The 17,361-nt window shown below is 39.5% G+C and overlaps 1 protein-coding gene across 1 annotated transcript in view; it reads right to left on the bottom strand.

Annotated features, from left to right (window-relative positions):
* Nucleotides 1-289: 289 nt before the first annotated feature.
* Nucleotides 290-17,361, bottom strand: part of SLC9A4 (solute carrier family 9, subfamily A (NHE4, cation proton antiporter 4), member 4) — a gene marked incomplete at its 3' end in the record, with an annotated part of 22,553 nt that continues 5,481 nt past the window's right edge. The window contains exons 3-8 of the mRNA XM_010178683.1: nucleotides 13,460-13,719; nucleotides 10,630-10,847; nucleotides 5,864-6,066; nucleotides 4,650-4,736; nucleotides 2,730-2,800; nucleotides 290-451 (exon numbers count right to left, since the gene is read on the bottom strand). Coding sequence (XP_010176985.1) covers nucleotides 290-451; nucleotides 2,730-2,800; nucleotides 4,650-4,736; nucleotides 5,864-6,066; nucleotides 10,630-10,847; nucleotides 13,460-13,719 — 1,001 coding nt within the window. The remainder of the gene's footprint in view (nucleotides 452-2,729; nucleotides 2,801-4,649; nucleotides 4,737-5,863; nucleotides 6,067-10,629; nucleotides 10,848-13,459; nucleotides 13,720-17,361) is intronic.

Genomic DNA, 17,361 nt, shown 5'->3' on the forward strand with positions numbered 1-17,361 from the left:
AAAGCAGCCAGAGTGGTTTCTGTCTCTGACTTATGATTCCTCTTCAAAACTGCCCAACATTAAAGAAAAACAGAGAAAATGTCACTGTTTAAAATTTTCACTACTTGAACAAAGAGTCAAAGTGCAAATATGATGAGCATCAAATTGCCAACACAACACAACAACTTCTCATAACTGTTGTTTTTTCTTACATTTCTATTGAAGTAATAAAATCCTTTGGGTGTTTCCTCATTTTTGTCCCTGTCCCTCCTGTCCCTACTCTGCAAAGGGTCAGGAGGTCAGTACTCACTGTGAAGAAGCTGTGGATGATTTTGAACTATTCATGGCACTTTCAGCCATCTCGATGGCCAGTTTTATCTCCATCTTTTTGTAGAGAGACAAAAGGCTGGATTTGGGCTTGTGTTCCCGAATTAAGAATTTCTTCAAATATTTATTGTCAAACTTCTTAAATCTGCAAAAGAAACATTAAATTTGAAATGTAAAAAAAGGAAATGTGTTTTTATTTCTGTGCTACAAGCTGATCTTCATTCAAATGCACACATATCTAATTCAGCAGTGGAAAATGAATCCAAATGGAGGCACCTGTGGACTCCTGAAGGCCTAGTGAGTGGAGACCTTCAGGGGGACGTTTGGCATGGTCTGCTGGTCCACAGAGTTTGCAAAGCCCACCAGACAAAAGAAAGAAACAAGCTGCAATCAGAGCAAAAAAAGAAGGCTGGGTCTGTGTTTGCATATAGCACCACCACATTTGTCAGAAAAGAATATGGCCAGTTTCCACACTTTTGTACAAATGTTGTGTTCTAGTAGGGCATAACAGCAGCAGCTGCTCTTACAGTAATCCTGGCCTATTCAGCCAGCCACCAATGAGGCTCTAAATGGCCCAGCAGTTACAGTAGTTTGAGCCCATTATGTTGCTGAATAATTTTGAATCCAGACAATTAGAGCAAATATATTTCTTTGTATTCGGAATAACAGAGAAATTGAATGGACCACAAAATACTGTGCTGCATGCTGCAGATTGTAAAATATCACTAATGTGTGGCATAATTTGAATGTGAATATGTGTGCGCTTTGGAACAGGTATGTGCTTTCAGGCGGACATTTAGCAGAACAACAACAGATCTTCCTATAAGTTTCTTTTGAAGAAACAGTTACCACAGCAAGATAATGTGCTCCGCAATGCTAGAAAAAGCACTACAGAGTTTGTACATTTTTTTCTTAGCAAAGTCTAGTTTTTATACATGAATAGTAGGGAGATATACACAATGTTTTCACTGTGATTAGATCTCTTTATGTTTTTCTCTGTAACAGAAAACTGCCTGGAGTGTCATCAGTTAGGTATTTAATTCTGATATACATATGCTGCATATGTTGCATAGAAAAGTCTAGGGAATACCTTTTAATGTAATCTTCTCACACTAAATATTTTCACATGCAGTGTGTTGTTTGAATCTGCCCCCAAACTGAAACACTGCATTTATGGTGAGTTTGGACACAGTTCTCTTTTCATAACTGTTGGGTAGATGTGAGATAAGGAGAAATAAGTTTTTCTCACTGATACGTGGAAAGGAAGCTATTTCAATGGAATTACTGCTCTAAGAAGGATTTGTTTAGCCTATTGGCTGCACAGTCAGTGGTGTGGTCCCAATGGATGTCCTAAAGCTACTTCTGTGAAAGCCAACAGAACGTTTTCGCTTCTGGGTCCAGGTATGTGCCCTAGCTACATCATTACTCCCTGTTGGGATGAGAACTGAATGCAAACCAGCTACATTCTTCCCACTCTTAATTCCTGATTTCTACAGAGAGAATACCCAGTCATGAAAGGAGTTGCCACATGTCCCAGCAGACCCCCCTTGGTTGGATTACTTGCATTCAGTGTTGAGAGGTGAGACAGAGTACTCCAGCACAGAAGTCTAGGCATAGCCTCAGGGATAACTTTTAGCCCATGGCATCATAATATGATGTTTGTGGAAAAGGAAGGTTAGTCTCTCCCTACACCTCCTTTACATGATGCAGTGATGGCTAACATGATCACAAAGCTCCCTTAGGGAAAAGGCATCAGCAGCTCACTACAGCAAGTCCATCTCTTCTGGTAATGCCTGGAAGAACCACAAACTTCACAAAACCGCTTCATCCTGCTGACAGAGGACACAGTGCAGGTCCTATGTTTCTAAGTGATGACCACCTTGAAAGTATCTGCTTATGGTACGAGATACTTAAATTCAACCATTCCCTTTCAGTACTCTTAATATAAATGTTACTGAATACAAAAACCTGTAAGGACAGGTGCCTAATTATTATTGAATCTGTACTCACCAACAAGGCATCATACTTGCAGTGGAGTCTTACAGCAAAAGTCAGTGAGCACTGGCACCTTACATAGATTCTGATCTAAATCCAGATCTAAAGGACCACTGCTATAGATCTATGATTTATGCCAAAGCTATGTGTGCAGGCTGATGCCTTCAGCATGAGTTCATATGTTGTAGGATTATTTTCTGCTTGTTTGTGCAGAAGCAATTTAGTAGACAACATATGAACACTGTGTTCCCAAGAGATAATGGTTACTTAGGAGTTCACTTTTTTGAAAGAGATATTGGACACGTCCTCAATATTTTCATGCTATTTTAGCTTTATGGGGCACAAGATTAATTTCCTATTCTATTTACCTGTTTTATTTTACCTGATAGGTTATTTTATTACAGTAGGCTGCAATTAAAGATGCTTACTTATCTCTCAGCTGATAATGACTCCAATGTCCACATATGTCTTCAATACCAGCCTTCAAGTGATCCATCAACTAAAGAAACAAACACGGAAAAAATTAAAGTGGTCAGTTTGAGAAAATAATGTCACCACAAATACGCAATGGTTGACAGGATTTTGAGATTTTTTTAATTGGAAGGTGTGAGTTTGGTTGGTTTTGACTGGGTTAGAGTTAATTTGCTTCATAGTAAATCGTATGGGGCTATGTTTTAGATTTGTTGTGGAAACAGTGTTGACAACACAGGATGTATTCGTTATTGCTGAGCAGTGCTTAAACAGACTCAAGGCATTTTTCTGCTTCTCACACCACCTCACCAGCAAGTAGGTTGGGGCTGTACAAGAAGCTGGGAGAGACCACAGCTGAGAGAGCTGACCCCAACTGAACAAAGGGATATCCCATACCATATGGTGTCTTCCTCAGCATACAAAGCTGGGGGGAAGAAGAAGGAAGAAGGGGACATTCAGAGTTTGTCTTCCAAAGTCACCATTATGTGTGATGAAGCGCTGCTTTCCTGGAAATGGCTGAACATCTGCCTGCTGATGGGAAGTAGTGTATCAATTCCTTGTTTTGCTTTGCTTGCACGTGCGGCTTTTGCTTTAGCTATTGAACTGTCTTTGTCTCAACCCACGAGTTTTCTCAGTTTTACTCTTCTGACTCTGTCCCTTATTCCACCAGCTGTGTGGGTCTGAGTTGCCAACTAGAGTTAAGCTACAACAGAGTTAATTGTGAAAGTATCCTCATTTCTCTAAAATCAAGGCAAAAATCCTGCTGTTGCAGCTCCTATGCTTGGCTGCAGTGGCAATATTTTGATGGAGGCAACTACTCTATCAGTCTGCTATTGTCTCACCATCACCCACCAACATATAGGCCCAAGTAAAGGACTGTGTCCAATGGAAGATGAAACTGAGCATCCAAATTGTCTGGTCCTCTTTGTGAACTGAGACAAAAACCTAAATTATTGGTTCTGTCAACCAAGTTTCCCTTCTGCATATGTGACCTCCCTGAGAGTGGCACAAGGCCAGGTACACCACACCTTAACCTTTGCCTTGACCGACGAGTCCTCTGAGGATTTTGCAAATTGTCATGAAAGTGGTAAGTTCATCACTGCTAACTACCAGAATTTTCAGTCATCTTTGTATGTTTCCAGCATTATAGAAGCAGACAGAAAAATGGACAGTTCTAACATATATATTGTTATAAGTGGTGCTTTTAAATAGAAATTGCTTTCAAGGTTAAGTGTAAATGTTGCAACAGTAAGAATTAAATGCACATCAAATCAGCTGGAATGCTCTAATTTTACTAATGTCTCTGCATGTGCCTAATTTTAAGGCACAATGTTTTTGTTAATTTCAAATCTATTCCCTATAGCGAAAAAAAAATAATAGACATATATTTTGCGTAGTGTTTAAGTCAATTTGAGCAGCTTTCTGTTATTTTATATAGTGGTAATTTGAGAGCTAAAGGACATGTTTGAGAGGGGAAAATAATAAATAGAAACTAAATTTGCAGACCAATGGTTCAACTCATTTCTGTTCAGTAAATCTTGATTAAAGATTTCTAAGGTGTCAGTGTGTCTAGAACCAGTCAAAAGATGGCAACAAAGGTATCTGACAAATCTAGCTGGGAAGGATGACAAGTGCATTTTCTGCTACAATGGAGCAGTTGTGGTACAGGTTTATAATATGTTAGTCTCTATGAATATAAATGAGATATCATATTTTATAATATTATGCCTAGGATTTCCTCCAAATGTCAGTAAAAGCATTCAGTGTCCAAATCCACCAATGCCAGTGCTACAAAATGCCTTCCTCTCTCCAGCTCTTTTGGAATACACTTTCTCTTATTCTTTTTAGAATATCAGCAACTCATACAAAAAACTTACTCGCACATGAATTTCTTCATTGATGGACTCCTTTTTGTTGGTCTTTTTAACATCTAGATATCTGACCAAAGGTCCAATTGTGATTCCCTACATTTGGAACAATGAGTTGGAATGTTAGTTATCTTTTAGAAAAAGCAGAAAGAAAGCAAAAGCATTTAATTTTCATCAATTAGGAAACCTGTGTCCTAGACACAAGAATTATTTATTACTTTTATGCAGAGCTACGGAGGAAGATTAAAACAAAAAACTTGTAAAAAAATATGCATCCTTTTTTTTAAATCAAGATTGAAGTTATCAACATGTTTTAACTATGTAAAGTGACTGACTCATTGCCAGCCTTCTTCAAAACAGCACTCACTTGAAATAAAACTTTCTCTTTGTGAGGTGTTTTCGATCTTGAAACCTCTTACTTCAACATTTTCAGAATTAAGTATTTTGGGTTTTTTTTTCACTTAGAAACCATTTTCAGATGTTCCACATTCTTTACTGCACTGCTACAGAAAAGCATCTAAAAAGCAGAAATAAAACCAAATATTTTTTTCTGCAACATTTTGATGGAATAAAAGTGCCTAGCCACAAGTGCATAGTGTCCTGTTGGCACCCTAGAGTATCTGAGATACTTTTATGGGAAGATATGTAATATGGGATGCACAACCCAGAAGATTCAGTTCCTTCTCATACAGTAGTGTAAGCCAAATGTCTGAAGTAGCACCAGAAACCTATTCTTAGAAATCTGAACTATTAACTTTATTATTCTTTAATGTTCTTTTACAAAAGATTTCAAAATGTCTCCAAAATGAATGAAGACAAAAGTAAAAAATTCACATCCTTCATAAAACAGACATCTCATTTTCTGTTCAGTTAAAGATGCACCACTAGTAGAGAATGATTCTGTGCAGAAGTGGAAAGCTAATATCATTCTTAATTTGGAAGCACTAGGAAGCACACGTGGAGTGAACAGAAGAGATTTTGGACACAAAATGCCCTTTTCCATGAATATTTTAGAAGACACATTTTCAATACAGACTTTCTGAAAAAAGTTATTCAATAATACCTAAAAAGTCCTGAAAGGACAATTACACAGTGCAGTGTTGAATCTGGTCACATAACACGATAGCTTGTCCTAGTCTAAGAGTAAAATCAATGCAATCTTCACTACGACGCTTTCAGTCACCTCTATTACATGAAAGTAATCCATTAAGAAATACACTTACTTGGATGAACACAGTGAAATATATTACTACAAGAGTAGCAGTAATGAACAGTTTTTTTCTTGGGAAGAGTTTCTCTGGAAGCAAGAAGGCAAGAGAGAAGCTGCTGGCTCCTCTAAGACCACTGTAGGAAATAATGAGTTGGTCTTTGAAGGTGAATGGATATGTTCGGAACTTGTTACTGATGTAGAAGAGAGCAAATACACCTGGGAAGGGAAAAAACCACAACTGTTATTAAACAAGGAGAAAAGGAAAATATTTAAAGCAAAACAACATCTTGGCTCAGGCAGCCGTTGGCAGACCTTTATTTTTTTATTTTGGGTTCTTGTAGCTTCTTTTTGATCAACTGCTGAATCTGTTTTGTGTGAAATAATCTATAAAAGACTATAGTTCCTAACTGCTTCAGGATTTATATTCATTTATGTGGTTTAGAAGTGAGATTAGGAGTAAAGATTTACTTTCTATATTTATGTTGCACAGTTCTTCTCTGAAGTGTTCTGAAGACAAGACAAACCACTAGATGAGAGTTTTCCTATGCCTTTCCTTGCAGCTTTTCCTGCTTTCTGCACAGTATCTGCCCAAAGTGTTCAAACAGTGCTTTACCAACAAGTCCCATGGACAGGTTCACTGAAAGGCAAAGAGTAATAACATTTTAATTTTTAATCCTCTGTCTTATCGTGTCTCCAATTCTCTGCTTATTTCTCAAATTTAATTTTGCTTTTAATAAATGTTAAAATTAATCAGCCTGTGGCTGTGTAACAACTGCAGCTTTTCTTTATATAGTACATTTAGCAGTTTGCTTGATTCACTCTTAATCTTCTTCATCTTCCATAAGAAACATGTATCCTATGTTTTGTATGGAAACTATTAAATTACTGAAGTAAAAGCTGACAACTTCTGAGAATTACTGGTGTTATTTTACATAGCTGTCTCTGATAAATTCAGTGGATTTTTATAGGTAAGGCCAGTAACAGTATCTCATTATGTAGGTTGTGGATCACTCTTCGTATAAGACCTTGGCTGCTTATAACTATGCCAGACATCAGCCACTCAGACTGAAACTGCATATGTGAGGTATCACATCTGTGAGGCCAGTTCTCTTCAAGCTTCAGAGAAAATGAAGTATTCATTTTAGCAAACAAATTTAGCGGAAAATATTTCAGCCTTCCTGTGGAAAGCTCTAGCACTCCCCTTGGTGTTTGAGAGGAGGATGGACATGTTGCAACAAAAGAGTTTTGCAACAGGAGAGCATCTTTTCTGTCTCGATTGGAAGGATATTCCAATATGGAGTCCAAAAGTAAGCCTTTAAAAACTTGGAGGTCATACATTGGCCTGGATTAGCGAGAAAGTATTTAATTACTTTCTTTTTGCTGTCAGCTCACAAGAATTATATCACCTCTGCTGTTGAGTACTCGTGTCATCCCTATATAATACAACTGTTCAGTTGCATGTACTTGAACCTTCACAGGTTCCCCTTTCCTCTTTTTCCTCTGGTTAAATGCCTTCCTCCAGGGCTCCCAGGCTTAAAAGTCAAAGGTCTTGAAATATGTATGGGCTTTGAGGGTCAAGTTCTGGTATTCTTTTTGACTGAGGGGCAAGCCACCTGAGAGATTTAAGAAATAGCACCTTAATCTCAGATGTTTGATGCCAGCACTTAGCTGGCCCCAAATGTTACAGTACTGCAGACTGGAAAGGTCATTTAGTTGACTTTGGAGGTCATTTAGTTGAAATCCCTACTCAAAGCAGAGCTAATTGGCTCAGGTTGCTGAAAGCTCCAGTCAAGTCTTGAATACCTTTAAGAATGGAGAGCTGGGCCATTGTTACAGTATTGAATCAACCTTGTGTTAAGAAATGGGTTCCTGCTGTCTAATCAGAATTTCTCGTGTTCCAGCTTGTGTCTATTGCCTCTTGTCCTATTGCTGTGCACGGCTGAGAAGTGTCTGGCTCCATCTTCTCTCTCTCCTCTGATCAGGTACTTGTAGAAAGTAATGAGGTGTCTCCTCTGTCATAACTTCCCCAGGATGTATAGACCCAGGACTCTCAAACTCTCCTTGTACATCCAGTGCTTCAGCCTCTGAACAGGTTGGTGGACTATATTGCACTTGATCTAGAACATCCATGTCCTTCTTATACTGGGAAGCCTAGAACTGGAGAGAGTACTCTGGAGATAGCACGTGCAGAGAAGCATCAGCAGGCTGCAAACCAAGGCACTGCAGAAGCTGGGATTCCCATGAGAACATTATTAAGAGAACACAAACAGCAGCTGGGATTTATACAAAGGCAATCTTTGGAAGATTGAACTGTGTTGTTGTTGAGTATAACAGGACCTTGGGCCAGCCTAAAAGTAGGAGTTCAAAACTACACAAAGCACTGTGTGCCTGGGTTATCTCGACCAGAACACTGGTTGAATGGTATGTGTGGTGTATGACAGGCTATCTCGGTCTTGAAACACCTGGCCATAAAGTATGGGAATGATGGATGGGAAAGTGCTGTTGTATGTAAACATCCTGACTGGCTGCATAGTTGGGTCCTTCTCTGTAGCTATAAAAGCTGAGGTAGAAAATAAAAACTTCACTTGGCATTCATCTGCTGAGTCAGTTTCTTGTTTTCAGCTCACTGCAAGCACACACTTCCACCTCTGCTGAAGAGAGGAGAAGAAATGCTTTGCTGGACCTGCTGGCTACACACTTGGTAACGTAGCCCAAGACATGGTTGGCCTTCTTTGTCACGAGGACATAATTCTGACTTGTGTTCAACCTGTTGTCTACCAGGTCACGTTCTCTTCTGTAGAGCTGCTTAGTGGAATCCAAATCTGTACTGGTTAATGGAGTTATTCCAACTCACATGTAAGTCCTTGCATGTCCTCTTCTTGAACTTCATGAGCTTTCAGTCAACCCATTTCTCCAGCCTGTCCAGATCTCTTTACATGAAAGCCATCCAGAATATTGACTGTGCCCTGCAGTTCCATGTCAGCCACATACTTATTCAATATGCACTTCATTCCATCCTGCAGGTCATTAGTGAAGACATTAGAACAATATTGGTCCCTGTTCTGAACCTTAAAGAATGCCATGATCCACCAGCTAGACCACTATCTTGAGCTCAGTGGTCCAGCCAATTCCCTTACCACATTGTCAACCACTTCAACTGGCCAAAATCTGCTCTTTGAAGTCCAGGTTGTAGTTCTGCTGTTTGTTGGCTTGCTCACTCCTCTCAAGATCTTAGCATCCACAGTCTCATGGTCACTGCAGTTGAGGCTGTGCTCAACCTTCGCATCTTCAGCCATTCCTTCCTTCTTTGTGAGTGGTAGAGAAGAAAAAGCATATTCTTCAGCTGATTCAGCAATCTGTCTCCAGGATCCATCACTTGTTTTTTACTCTCAACTCCTTTTTGTCCTCCCCTACAGGTCACAGCTGGCCCTGATAAATCACCTGACAGGCCTTGTTCCTCCTCAATGCCCTAGCAGATGATACAGGGCCGATGCCCAGTGCTCAAGCCTGGGCTTTGTATGTAAAGGGAATGTAGAAAAGGGCTGAATGCCAGCAAATGTGGTGGCAAGTGCCCAATGTAGATTCCTGCCTCACAGGATGCTCCAGAAAAGCCTCTTCTGATTATAAATGAAGCATGGGGAAACTAACCTACTAACTTATGTAGCCAAGTAAGTGTCTAAATTCCAGTGTTCAGAATATTTCTTCCAAGGCCATCTGATGGACTATTTGGATTTCTCATTTTCTTAAAAAAATATAAATTACTCTGAAAAATCCTAATGAAACTCAAAAAAAAAGTTATTAGATGCTAAATTCAGGCACTCAGAAGCTAAAGCATGTCAGAACAGAATATCCAGGTTCAAAAAAATGATGGCATAATTCATGGGCAACAGGTCCGCTCCCACAGTTGCAGCAAATTGGCTAACAGGCACAAGAGAAGCTTATACGAGAAGTCTGCCAGGACTGCTGTCACCTGCAGAACACTACCAGCCTTCTTAATGCTCTCCTTTTTCAACATTACTGCCAACTCATCCTGTACATTAAAAGATGAGAAATTGTGTCCCAAAGCTCATGTGACATAATCTATAAACTGCCATGCCCATGGTGGAGGAGTCCCAGTCTCACAGATTAGGGAGTAGGAGACCTTTGCTGGAATGGAAAGATACTGTTTGCAGAAACTAAGTAATTTCAATCAGGCACTCTTCTCTAGCAGTTTAAAATTTCAGAGTTGACTTGTGGGGAGCAGCAGCATAGTGTGGTTGGCCTAGAGGTGGTATAAGGAGCGAAACTGAGTCCCTGTTCCATTATCCATCACTGCTAATTTTCACCTTCCCTCTTTTTCAATGCCTCCAGCACTGCTGGCCCAGGACCTGTAGTGTCATAGCACCAGAAGCATGCTGATGTACATTATCTAATTAGTAAGTTAATTACAGTGTGCAATCGAATCATTAAGAAGCCCACTTACCCAAGGGCATATAGTTAACTAAGATATCAGCATCTACAGTGGCATAATCATGGTAATATTTTAATTTTGCTTAAAATATTTCATTGTCACCTAATCATAAAGTCTGTGCTTGGAGACTGGCATTGAGATTTGTTTGGGTTTTTTTCCCCCTTTTTCTCCATGTGTAGATTTGTGAAATTAACTTGTCCATAAAGTAATCCTAGTAAATTCACAATTAAACCGGTTATACCAGTCTGTACAGAATTTTCTAACATACCTTTGCACCAAAGGGTTTCTCTCAGAGGTGCACAGGAGGAAGCCTGCAAAAGCTGACTTACTTAGTGTCCGCCAAATGAGGCAGAAGAGCAGAGTGAAGCAAATGAAGGCCCAGTTCCACTCGTGGTTTTTCCCCACTGTAGACACTCCCATGAACACAAAAATCAGGGTCTCGCTGACACTGCTTAGCATCTTCATGAAATATTTTATAGTGGTATAGGAATTCTGGGAAACGTTCTCCTCCACATATTTTTTCATTGTCACTGCACATGCTGTCATCCTGTACCAGGCAAAATGTCAGAGATCAGCCACAACCTGTGTTCATTTAAGAACAACCTCAACTTTCATTACCTGCAATCTCCATCACCAGTATTTTACCTATCTAATACCAAGAAGCATTTTATTTCTCCAGTAACATTAGCTATTTTATTAAATAGCAAAGCATATTCATTCAGCTTTATGAATGCATTCTGCATACAGGAAAAAAGAAGAAAACCAATTGGTCTTCCTGATGAGGAAGTGAGGGTTTCACGTTCCAGTTCAAAGTCCATTTTATCCTGAGTGCCTATCACACCGCCATCAAGTACCAAATATTTGAGTCTCAAACAAAGGGCAAGTCAGTTCTGTACCAGCCTATGGGCAGATCGGTTAGAGGGACATAACCTGCCTCTTAGTGATCTTATTTGAGGTGGTGGTGGGAGAACATGGTGGTAGTCGTACGCCAGGTCCAAAGCTCCCAGTGGCTCCCTCCCAGCTGGGTGGCAAATCAGTGGGGCCAGGGTAAGCTGCGGTGACTTTCCACCCACAGCAGCCCATTGCTGTACAGCAAGGGGGAATTGAGATATCCTACAGACCTGACCTTCCCCCTTTTAGTTACCCAGGGTGTGGGGAATGTGCCTAAGGAAGCCAAGGGATGTTTTCCACCTCTTTGCTGTTAATGAAGACTAGACCCTGGTTCAGAAGTATCGGCAGCCACTGAGCACAGATGCTTGTAGCAGTCACATGGAGCAATAGTCTTTGAGCAGCACTACTGAAGGGGTTTCCTTTTCCCTGCTTTATTTTCCATAGTCATAGGTAATAAATAGATTGAGTCCTATGCCAGTAACATATTCCATCATCTATCTAGTTCATACTGATATTATTTTATTCTTTTTATTCCTTCTTGTGATGATATTTTTCTCAACTTGTGAATTCAAAGAACGCTGACTGTTCATTAAATAACCCTTCATCTAGTTTCTGCTCATTTAATTTCCACTTAAGAAATCTCAAGGGTATTCCGGTGGAGCTGAGACATTTAGCAGGTCCAAGGACACTCTAAGACAAGGCCATTAGGCATTAATGTTTAATACTGTTGACTTCCAGAGACAGGCATAATAGACTTTCATGATCCAAGTGAAAAATGAATGAATTTCTCAATAATTCAGAAGGGTGACAATAAGTTCCCATCCCTAAAACAAGCAATAATTTCCTTAATGAAGCAGTAAGAATAATAAATCCCAATTATATTAACATTCTTTTATTACTAATAATTTCAGCACTCTAATGAAAATAAGAAGCAAAAGAAATAAAGAGCTACGTAGTCTAGTGTAACAAATAGGCAGGGAAGCAGTATTTTGGGCAGCGTAGGTAGGGAAGGGTCTATATGATATTACTGCCTGCTACATAGTAGGTCTAACCCTGCTCAACAAAAGTCACCAGTCACCTCAATCACAGCAAATGTGTGGGATATGCAAAACATAGTACAAGATTCGTCTTCTTTGACTAGTTGCTCAGAAAAACATATCTCCTAAGTATTTATTTAATATGATTAAATATTCAAATATTGCTTCCCAGGGCCATCCTGGAAAGGTTGTTTTTACAAAGCAAATTCTGCTCTGAAGCTAAACAAATCAGGGTTTGACAAGTAGAGGTGAGTAAATGTACCTGCCTGGATATCAACAGCCACATGCTTATATTTGCTAGGTTTAAACCAGTTTGTCCTCAATAAAGGGAACTCCTGTCTGGAGATCCAGGGCCTACAAGACCCTGTTACCTGCAGAAATGCAACCTCAGAGCCAACACAGGCCATGCAAGCTGCTGCCACCCATCAGCTGGGCACTGAGGCCACAGCTACCAGCAGCACTAACTGGAGCATTCACCACCATCAGGTTCCCATTTCTTTATACCTTACCCTGCTGAGGGGTTGTTAGGTGCAGTATCTTTTAAATTCACCTTCCAGGGGTTTTCTCATAATGTCAATACCCATATACATGAGTCTATCTATGCATATAAGTATACGCTTGATGTGTGCATATATGCTTGATGTACTCAATTGTTGGGTTTTGCTCAATGTCAGTTCCAGTGATGCTGTTCAAATGTAATGTCATTTCAGTAAATCACATTAGAGCTGGTTTTCACAGCTGTATGCAAAAGCAAAAACTCAGACATTGTTTTCTTTCATTTTGTTTTCTTTAGACATTACTTTTCATCCCATTGCAATCTGATGGTGATGTTGCTTAGAAATAACAGATAAATATAGCTTATAAATGCAGATGCCTGGTCTATTTTCAAATCATTCTCTCATTCAGCTGGTCTTATCAGAGGTAGCAGCCAGATGGTGGCAGCACTAGTTACTTTACCTACAGCTTGCAATATTTTTTCCAATGGGCAAAAATGCAAAAAACTTCCAAACAGATATCCACTCCTCTGTAGTACATCTATGTCTACTCTGACTGTGGGTTTGCTTTTCCTAGTTACTACCACATTTTACAGACCTTTTAGAAGCCTTTCACTGCAAATGTCTAGGCCGGAGACTGACAATGCCTGTGTTATATCAACCTCGAGAAAACCACCTCCTCAAAACAATGCCACTTCCCTCAAGACGGGGCCCAAAAAACCATAAGGGATACTCACGCCAAAATTCCCGAGATGTAAAGGGTTTCAGCAGACAAGTATGACAGGTAGCTGAACATGAAGACCAGCAGGGGTTCAATAGCAGAAACATTGTGGGTGAAACGAGTCATGAGTGCCGAAACAAATCCAAAGACGATGCCAAACAGCACGCCACCCAGCCCCACCACGAAGAAGCGAGCGAAGCCAGCAAAGACATCGATGGATTCAATCTCTTCATACCTGTGCATCTGGGTGAAGGCGATGAAGATATTATATAAGACCTACATGTGAAAATAACGAGACAGCAGTCAGGCGTCTTTCTGAACCTGGCAGGTTTATTCATGTGCATGTGTGTGTGTGTGTGTGTGTGTGTGTGTGTGCCTGAAATTGCTTTGGACAGCTCAGCAATGTAACAGTTGAAATCTCAGCTGGCTCTTAACAAATCCCAGAATTAAGGGCCTGTTAAATGTCCTGGAAAATAGAAAAAAAAAAAATAAAAAAAAAATGGTAGATGGTTATGTAATAAGAGTAAAACTCTAAGGGCTCAAATGCAATTGAAGTAACAGAAAAATACTCATGCTTTTTTCTTTTCTGAAGTCAAATTTAATTATTGCCCTTTGTAGCAGATGTTGAAAGCCCAGCTGGGTACCTTATCAACCCCAGATTCTTCTCTACATGTTCTCTTCCTGAGTTGAGATGGGGCAAGGCAGTGACTAAGAATCACACATTAGACTTAAATTTAGGTTAAATCACTGTATGATCAGTACACTATATGCACTTGTTTAGATGGACTCTGGAATGTTTTTCAATAATACTTGCTGCATAAAAACCATGAAACATCGCTGAAAATGGGAAAGAGGGAAGGGAAGGGAAGGGAAGGGAAGGGAAGGGAAGGGAAGGGAAGGGAAAATGGTAGCTTCAGTTTCATATTGTCTCTAGCTAGATAGACACAGCTTCTCTATCCTCACATGTTTTGGGTTTGATGCCACTTAATCTCCTTCTCAGGAACTCTGTGCCAATCTCAAAGTGATAACCAAAAGCTGTGGCACTCTAAACGGCCTAAAGACCCTTCACACATATAGTTTGGCTAGAAAGCTTGAAATGAAAAAGAAATAAAAAGAAAACAGTGCCATATTAGAAGAAAGATTGAATTTTCTACCTTATATAATTTGATCTATAAGATAATTTCATTTAGTTTAGAGCAGATAAGTTTACTATGTTTCTATTATCAATAATTTATTTTCTGCAGAAATTCAAAATGAAAAATCTTCATTATATTCCACTTTCATCCATCTTTTATAAATTAATAGAACATATTCACAGTAATGAGTGGTGTAGTAAAAAAGGTCTTAGAAGTTACTGACAGTTGGTTAACATTAAGTCCTGTCAGATCTGTTTACAGGGAGCGTGTAACACATGAAAGTCACCTTTTAGTTTTCAAGAGAATTTGGGGAAGATCTAAAGACACCAGCTTTCCAAAGATGTTGCACCAAAGGATTAGTTCAAAGCCACAAAACAGACCAAAATCATTTGCCTTATCTGGTTTTCTTTGGTCTTTCTTCTTCATATAGTTAATTCCAGAAGACTATTAAGAAGATTAAAGCAGATATTTTCAGGTAGAAGAGTCAAGCTCATTAGGATAATAATTATTCCCCAGCTACTATCTAATCTTAAATTGCTGCTGGGAAAATATGACCTTGAGCTGTCACACAGGCTGCTCTCCAGGAGGCTCATTGGTAGTATTTGTGGGGCACAGACAAAGAACAACAAAATGTTTCATGTGAGAAAATACCCAAATGTTTTTTCCTGATAACTATGTATGAAATTAGGCTCTTCAGTGGCAGATAAGGAAAAGAGGGTTTATGTCTCCACAGCAAGTAAACCTTACTGTACTTACCATATATAGCTTTTAATTACAAAGCCTGTTTTCTCTCTGTTCCCCTTTTCTTGCAGACTTCAGCCACTTTCTAGGACTTGTGATTCTTTATGAATGATATCAAGATGTGAATCTATGATGACTTATGAATGAAACAGATTATCCTCAGCATAAGACTCTAGTTTTTATCTTTTTTTTTAGTTCCAAAAGTGCCTATATGATATGACTGAATTGGCATTAAAATGGAAATTATGGAAATACGACATAATATTTTTTTTTTTGTAACATGCCTCATGGAAGTAAACTGTTCTGTACAGGATCCTGCACCATGTCATGCAAGTAAGTCGCCATGTAACTGCTGCTCAGCTAAGTTACATTGCAGTGTTTATCCCAATAAATGGAGTATTATAGTTCTCCATATGGTAGGAAAGCCTGAATCAGCTTAGGATGCCTTTGTTCACTGCAAAAGAAGGGTCGGATTGATAATCGACCTCATTTAACGACTGCGACTGTCACGCTTTGGGTTTTTTTGAGGAGACATTACCACATAGTGGTGTACCACTGGGTGGCTATTAGTGCCAGGGAGAGGAAGAGCTAGCGTGACACTTACCCATAGGGGACCTTCCCCGGGGACTGGCTTCCAGCTCCAACTTTCTATATGATACAAATGTTGTACATACAATCCACATCAGAAGCACTGGAAAGAAGATTTTCAAGTGACTGCCTTAATCACCAACACAGGCAGCCCTAATAACTCTTTCTTTTCACCCTGATAACTCTTTTTGACCACATTCAATTAATTTTACTCTAAACACAGTGGGTCAACTTTAACAGCCAGAGCAGAGTATCTCCATCCTCCTTCCTAGCTGCCATACATTCCAGCAGTCAAAACCTCAGTGACATCTGAGAGGTAAATTCAAATCCCCTCAAATAAAGAAATTAATTTTACTTGGGTCTCCACGATGCCGTAGATTTCTTTAACTGCTGTGCTACTGCATACAAAGAAGAGAGGGCACCATTAGAGAAAACTATCACTGCCACTTCGAGTACAGCATGATGTGTAGGTGTTCTCAGTGTTTCTAAAATCAAGTTTCAGAGATGAAGTAGTCAGGAGAAATAATCAGTTTCCTGATGCTCACAGGTGCTCACCTTCTATTGAGACAGAAATGGTCTGTGTATATGTGGAAGCAGAGCTCCAGGTGCTGAAATACTTTGCAGCAAAATCAAGGTCATCAACTTATGTTCAGATTTGAATGAATTCTTCATGGATTTACCAGCATTACAGTTTTGGACAGGGCTTCAAAACACCACTAATATATGATGCATGCTAAGACCAGTCCTGTTGCTGTCTATGCTTTTCTCATGCTAACTGTCTGCTCTGAAGCAACTGGGAAAAGAAGGAATTAACAGGACCTGGAGCCTATTTGTTCCATCCACAGATATGGTCCTCCTGAGGAGAATGGGAGAAGGTACAAATGGGTAAAAAGGGTAAATTATCCACTTTTGTTACAGTCCCTTAAGTCAAAGGCATAACTCCTGAATTATCATCCTAATTCCACAGTCTGATAATTTGCAGATTTTTCAAACCACAATATTGAACTAAAAATCGAACAGGGAGCTATTGTTGCCTGAAATACAATATACAAGTTCAGCAAAATTCATACCAGTTTTTCCTGCTGGGGTAAAAAACGTTCAAACTGATAAGCAGGCTGAAGAGAACCAGGGGATATTTGTATTTAAACAATTGAATAATATGCATGCTTAATTTATCTTGGTGATACTATCTTTTTAAACACATAGCATTAACTTAAAGGAAACTGTTAAGAGAGAAATGAGAAGGAAATGGTAAGATAACACACCTGTGGTAAACAGTTTTAAAGACTTTTAAAAAGAAGTGGAGTATCAGAGAGTACAAAGTCGCCTATCGGGCTCCATCTGGATGACAAATAGTTCAGTCTTCCTAAACATGAAGCCAGGTAGAGATTTCATAAACCTGAATGCTCAGAAAATGGATGAGAGGTGGACGATGCAGAGATGCATCAGCAGG

The sequence above is a fragment of the Mesitornis unicolor genome, unplaced genomic scaffold (assembly GCF_000695765.1).
Source record: "Mesitornis unicolor isolate BGI_N332 unplaced genomic scaffold, ASM69576v1 scaffold13222, whole genome shotgun sequence".
NCBI classification, from domain to species: Eukaryota; Metazoa; Chordata; class Aves; order Mesitornithiformes; family Mesitornithidae; genus Mesitornis; species Mesitornis unicolor.